General features: G+C 45.2%; 1 protein-coding gene across 1 annotated transcript; it reads right to left on the bottom strand.

Annotated features, from left to right (window-relative positions):
• Nucleotides 1–328: 328 nt before the first annotated feature.
• Nucleotides 329–6,809, bottom strand: WBP11 (WW domain binding protein 11; the record flags this gene model as incomplete). Its single annotated transcript, XM_008941289.1, has 7 exons — nucleotides 329–762; nucleotides 1,368–1,550; nucleotides 3,065–3,379; nucleotides 4,215–4,316; nucleotides 4,903–5,097; nucleotides 5,736–5,935; nucleotides 6,642–6,809. Coding segments are annotated over 7 exons (1,597 nt in total), but the record flags the coding sequence as incomplete, so codon positions are not given.
• Between the last annotated feature and the right edge of the window lie 231 nt (nucleotides 6,810–7,040).

Below are 7,040 nucleotides of genomic sequence, written 5' to 3'. Positions count from 1 at the left end.
GCAGAACTCGGGCAGAGCATAGTCACCCCCTGCTCCCACGGCTCCTTCCCCAGAGTAGCATTACCTCTCTCCAAGGAAGTGGAGGACTCAAGGGAACCAACATCACGTTCTTTACCGTAACTGCCTTCCGCCCAGTGGACACGCCAGCTCTGAAAGGAAGTCCTCAGGACACCTCGTCTGCAGCTGTCTCTATCCAGAGCGTACTGGCAAGTTAACCTGTGGGTAGGGAACTATTCCCTGTTTGCAGGAGGACCTTTCCTTCTCCTCTCTCCATGGTGGTCTCATCTGTGCTCAGAGGGGCAGGAAAGCTGACTAGGACTACGACAGGTCACAGGAGACCTTCCATTTCCTTCATGAAGGCTTCATACACGTCATCCTTTGTCTGTACGGAGATAGGGGCAGATGCTCCAGCCTTGGGGGCAGCTTTGGTGAGTGGGAGCGCAGGCTCATCGTCCTGCTTCCTCTGGGAGGCGGCCGAAGCCCCTTTGTTCTCCCGGCGCACTCGCAGGGCCGTGGGCACGAAGCGAGTGATCTCGGCCTTGGGGTTGGTGATCTGTGGCTTGGCACTGATGGTGGCCGTCGCCTTCTTCTCGATGGTGGCAGCGCTGGTGTCATCCGCCTTGGGGCGCTGGATCAGGCTGGGGGGTGCACTCAGCACCCCGGGATTTGGAATGGGGGCGGGTGGGAAAAGCCCAGGGGGGGCAGGTCCTAACGGAGGCACCAGGGGCGGCCGCAGCATGCCCGGGCGAGGAGGAGGGATACCTGTCAGAAGAAGAGAAACCACGAGCTGACTCCACACCTGGGAGTCTTAAGTGCACAGGCTCAGAAAGTCAAAAAACCTGCCAACAATATGCAGTAGCATATTTTTCTTACAGAGAAAAAGCTTTCAACCCTCCACCAAATGCTGAGTTGAAAGTGCTGCTGATGCTCAAACTTTGAAAGCTACAGGAACCTGTCTGTTGCTCCCTTTCAGATTTTGAAGTTATAATCTGAAAATAAAGTTTCTTAATGACCCACCCCACCTGAATTTCAGGGGAATCAGAAATGTATGACCACGCAAACAAAAAAATACCCCATCTGAAATTCATTATGAAGAGCACCATTATAGCCCCCTGGGGTTATACAGAAACAGTCCAGCAGAAGTTTAAACTCCAGAATTCCTTTTTTGATGACAGACTTCTTGCTACCAAACTACACATCAGTATGGAATCACTTGTTATTACACAGAGAAAAGGCAGTACAATGCAGCCACAGACAGGAACAAAGGCAAACTGGTAACCGCTTTGACTTCCTGGCTTGGTCATCACAGCAAGAACGGGGCAAACGAAGCAGGGAGACCTGGCACCGGAGCAAACAGAATACTCTACCTGGTGGGGCAGGAGGGGGCAGGCGAGGAGGAGGCCCACGTGGAGGAGGACCAGGGGGCAGACCTGGTGGGGGCCCTGGGGGAGGGCCAGGGGGTCGCCCAGGTGGAGGGCCTGGCGGCAGAAGTCGAGGTAAAGGCCCACGCAGCCCTGGTAGGCCAGGAGGTCTCAGGAATGGAGGAGCTCCTGAAAGTGTGCACACACAGATAAATTTAGTTGATGGTTAAAAAGCCCAAAACTATCCCATCAGCTAAAGCTGAAATACAGAAACTTGAAAACTGTTCTAATGCTAGCCAGCTGCCAGATTAAAGAGATCTTCTAAAGAAAAAAAATCTGAAAGAGGCAGCAGTTTTTAGGCTTAGAAGAAAGTTTTCTCATAATATTAACATATCTTTTCTCACTTGCAAAAAGGGCTGTTCCCCACATAATGAAACAACAGCAGAGAACAGCTACTGAGCTGAGGTTGTTAGAACTCAAAGAGCTAAAAGTGAAAGGATTTTTCACTCTGGCGTTTGACTGTCTTTCTGGCCTGAGACATACTTTTGCTCTAGTGAAAGTTAACGTTTTGAGGTTGGAGGTTCCCCCTCTAGGGGCTGTCAGAAACAAAACTGTGGGGAAGACAATTGGAAAGAACTTTGCTCTTCCCCAACTCTTCTTGAAAAAACACACTCGCATTGTTAATGTGCCTGCTTAGAATATAATACATTAAAGTCATAGTATATCCCTGGGGACATTCCAGATCAGGCTAGATGAAGCTTTGAGTAGCTTGGTCTAGTTGGAGATGTCCATGCTCATGGCAAGAGGGTTGGACTATATGACCTCTGGAGGTCCCTTCCAGCCCAGACATTCTGTGATTCTATGATACACTGCATAAGACATACAGCACATTTATGCACTTCTTAAAATTACAAACAGCTTGTTACTGTTATCCAGTTCAGCTGCATGGTAACCCAACTAACTCAGAGAAAACAGCCTGTCTAAATGAGCTGATGTCCTCTAAATAACAACCCTCAAGTGTTTGTCCCCTGCAAAAATATAAACTATAAAAAATGTGATTGGTTGGCCCCATTGCTAATAGTCTCCAGGCAGTCTAATATTGACCAACTCAAATTTAATACTTATTTCACCTGAGGATAATTTTCTTCCCCAAGATGACTGAAATGCATTCAGCTGGTAGAAGAGCAGAAGCCTTCACACTGAAGTTCATTAAAAAAAGAAAGAAACAAAACCAAAACCCACCAACAAGCATACTCAAAAAAAATCTAACCAAACCCATCAGAGTCTGTAAGTAGGGAGTGGCTCCCAAACCTCGTTAGCATGCCTTGCTCGGGGTAGGGTGCGAGGGGAACACCACAAGACAAAAAACACCCAAATGACACAAACCTAACACTGGAGAGGCACATGGCACCATAACCTTGCTCCTCATTGTCCAGCCTCAGTTTCACTGCTGCCTGCCAGTGCTAGTGCTAACAAGCCAATGCCCATCAGGCCGACTACAGCTACAGGAGCCTGATGCCTCAAAAGCACAGCACAGCAACAGACTGGCCACAGGAAAGATCACACAAGTCTCTCCAAGTACCACACTGGGCTCCTGTACCTCACCTGCAACACATTCTGCAGTTTCAAAATTCCCAAACTGATCCCCTGCCTGTAGTACCAAGAGCCTGCATCTTTCAAAGCAGAGTCAATCAAATGCTCACCTGGTGGAGGGCCAGGAGGAAGGCCAGTGGGTGGGCCTGGGGGCCTCAGCGGAGGGGCCGGAGGTGGTCCCAGCGGAGGTGGCCCAGGCATAGGAGGTGCCTGTATCTGAGTTGCAGGAACAGACTGTGGAGCTGGTTGCTGCTGCTGTGCCTGGGAAGTTGCAGTAGATGTTGCAGTCTCTGCAAGAGCTTCCTCACCCAGTTGCTGCTGCTGCTGCTGTTGTGCTGTCTCTTCAGACTCCGAGTCCTCTTCCTCCTCCTCCTCTTCTTCTGAATATTCCTCCACTTCTCTCCCTTCTTCTGGAATTTCCTGACCTGGAAATGGAGACATACTTATAAAATCATTTCACAGCTAGTATCTTTGTGAGTATCAGAGAAATTTGAGCACAGAAGAAGAAAAATAAAGACAAACCTTACTTCAAAGGAGATAAAACTGACCACATCTTATTGTTAAGAAGAAAATGAAAATAAAATAATTTTTTAAAAAAATCTGTTCTAGATAGAGTTTTGCAACAAAGAGCTTCTTGTGGGAGCCAAAACTTCCATTACCAACCTAAGCTGCAGCTATCTGATTTACCGTTTGTATGAAAAGGGGGAATGAGGACAGGGACATGGACTCAAAATAAACATAATCCCTATGTCCAAGAAACTCTAGTGCCTCTGAAAGATACTGAGGTGTCTTTCTAAAACAAAGAAAGAAAAAAAAAAAAACCTTCACTTTTTTGGTTCTCTTACTTCTGCAAAAGGTTGTTTTTAGGGAGGACAAGTCCTTGCAGGTTAAAGGCTGAGTTCACAATCTCACTCTTCCTTTTTCACAAAGAGGTTCCCATTTCACTAAAGCAATTGTTTAAAAGCTAAGCAAGATAAGTTAGAAGAAAAAAATCCCAGTACATAGAAAAAACAGCTAAGTTGCTACTACAACTCCAACCCTGCTATGCAGAGTACACCCACACTACTAGACTAAAAATCATTTTAAAACCAAACAACAAAAAACCAACCACAGCTTATACTCTTAGCAAATCCTGCATTATGACAGTAAAATATTTACTGTATAAAAAAAAAAACCTGTGCAAACAAAGTAAGCTTACCAGAGCAACCCCAACAGGAAGCCTGATGGTGTATCTCCACTTAGCACATCCACCCCACTCACCTGCCATTCGTAACATCATGGCCTGAAGTGGAGTCAGTTCTTTCATGTTCTTTTTCTTTTTTCGTGACTTCCCGGGCATGTCTGCGAACCGCACGCTGTGACCTGGGGACAGCAAAGCAAAGGGTGGCACAAGTGGGAAGAAAATAAAACCCAGACAGGTTTAAACCTTCTACCTGGTATGAATAAAGTTATCATCCTAATATAATGATGCTCCTTTCACAAGAGTTAACATTAGCATTACTGATTACTGGAAGTTTTGCTAACTTAGTATTCTCTATCAGTTGGTCTCCTCCAAGCAGTCAAAAAAAAATTATCCAAAAGTATTAGCAGTATGAAATTTAGTTGTCTTAGTTGTTCAAGCCAGGGAAAAGTGAGCATATTTTACACTGAGGCTTAATTTTTATAAAGGTACCCTGCCTGCAAGTGAAAAAATGGCCTGTGATCTCACTAAGCTAACTCAACCGCTAAGGAAACGGGTCCATCTGAAGAAGGTGCTTCACTTCCAGACAGTTTCCTTCTGATCCATTTACTAAGAAAAATTCTTCAGCTGAAAATGAGGTGAGTTGGAACAGAATTAGCTAGCTAAATTACTTTGCCTCCCAGTCAGGAAAACTGGCAACCTGTTATGTAGTGTTTCTCTGTTGGGGGCAGGGGGAATCAGACCCCGATCGATAACTCCCCATCATACCCGATTTCTTCTCCTCGCCACCTTCCCGCTCCTTGTCGTTGTCACGGTGAAGGAAGTCCTCTCCTTCACTGTCTGCATCTGACCTATCGCTGTCACTGTCATCGCTGCTCTCCTCGTGCTTGTCTTGATCCATGTCCTCAGGGTAACCTTCATCCTCACTGGTACTGGACATATCCTCGTCGTGCCCTCGCTGCCCTGCAGGGAGCAGAGTATGAGGAGATGCACCAGCCCCAACCACACTGCTGTAAAAACCAGAATACTTTGTGTCTGCAGTTACAACCCCCCCCAGCAAGAGCAAGGACACGCTGTCAATCCCCTACTACTTATCACATATTCTTAAAGACTATCTTGAAGAGATTTATACGATTTCCCATTAAGCAGCTGGTTAATTTGCACAGCAAACAAGCAAAGGCAATCCCCACCTACGACTCATTGGTTCACTTCTATGCAGCCATCACCCACAACTGAAATACTTTGATGCTTTCTGGTATGCAGTAAAGCTGAGCTATGCATTCACAAAAATTTCTAGGGAACTCAGAGTAACTGTATTAAAAGGACTGAGGTTCTCCTACCAAATCCATACCCAGGCTTGGTTTAGTTTGAGGCTGTTATTGGTTTGCGGTTTTTTTTTGTAAGGTATGGGTTTTGTATGTTTGGGTTGTTTTTTTTTTTTTAGTTTTTATTAATTGGGTTTTTTTTCCATTTTGTTTGTTTTCTTGAAAAGTGAAGATTTCTCAAAGTTGTGTTTTTTTTCCCCATGGGCTGTTTGGGGCTGTTTTTTTGTTTGTTCAGGGTCCAAGGAAAACCCCAGGCAGCACCAGGAAAGGCCGTACCTGCTTCAGAGCTGTAGGAAACCTCCTCCTCCCGCCGCCGAGGAGCCATCTCCAGGCTGAAACCCACTTTGCGGCCATACATCTGTAGGACCTGGGGTGGGGGTGGCCCTGGGGGAGGCCCGGGGGGCTTCCTGCCGGGAGGCAAGCGTGGAACACCGAGCCCCGGAGGAGGAAGAACAGAAATGGACCGAACTGGGGGTCTGGAAATAAACACAGGAACACAAATGAACAAACCCAAACATGAGCCTGACAGAATTCTTCAGCCTTCCCTTACTGCTTGCACAGAAGCCTTCTAAAAAGAAACATTCTTATAGATTTGGAGAAAGAAGTTCACAACCTCATACAAAGATATGATTGCCTAAGCTCAGACAAAAGAAAGCTTCTCAGAAAGCAACTGAGGCAAAGACTGAAAAAAAAAAAAAGGCAAGTATTGAATTCTATTACAAAATCAGAATGAAGTAACCACAAAGTTGGTGAAAACAGAAGACTACTCAGATAGAAATAGAAGAAACTAGTACTAGAATGAGAAACCTGATAAACAAGTACACTAGGACCTTAAATTGAATATACTAGCAAAACAAAAGAACACAGACACTGTTATATAAGGGCCATTTATGTTCAAAATTGTAGGGCTTTAACTTTAACTGGTAAGCAGAAAGATAAATGCTAGAAAACATAGTATATTACTTATAAACCAGCCTAAACAAAAACCTGTAGTAGTAAGGAAAGATTAAGTGCTTTGGTTAAAAAAGTACAGTTCACTTGCACAGAACTTCCCATTTGTCTTACTCTGCCTTACCTCTGCTTCTACCTCTAGCTCCTCCCCAATAATAAAAGTGCTTTTTTTTTTTTACTTCCTTTTCAAGTTTGGGTGATTTTTTTCCTTCCCCCCTCTCCCCTTCTTACCCATAGGCGGATGTCTTCTTGAGGATAGAAGGTGGTTGGGCCCCTGGAAGGGGAATGTCCTGTATGAGGATGTTGGAAGGAGCATGTGGCATATCTGGTAAGGGGATACTTTCCACTTCAACGTGCTGAGCATTCTGGTGAACAAAAAAAAAAAGAGAGAATTGATTACTTCCACAAAAGCTACTGCATAACCTTGTTAATTCTCAGAGCACAGAAAACAGGGGATCTTCCATCACTTGCCAAAGGTGTCTGTCCTGAGGGTACATTATCTTGCAGCAGTCCATGAAAGAAATGTGACAAAAAGTCAACAATAAAAGCTTTCAACACAGAACAAAGCACTCAAGAAAGGCTTTAGTATTTCAGTCAAAACCCAGTCAGGTTCCCATTTCCCTTTAGACC

Source organism: Merops nubicus, unplaced genomic scaffold, assembly GCF_000691845.1.
Source record: "Merops nubicus isolate BGI_N331 unplaced genomic scaffold, ASM69184v1 scaffold13565, whole genome shotgun sequence".
In the NCBI taxonomy this organism is placed as follows: domain Eukaryota; kingdom Metazoa; phylum Chordata; class Aves; order Coraciiformes; family Meropidae; genus Merops; species Merops nubicus.
Note: the sequence above shows the minus strand (reverse complement) of the source record. Positions and strands in the feature narration are given on the sequence as shown.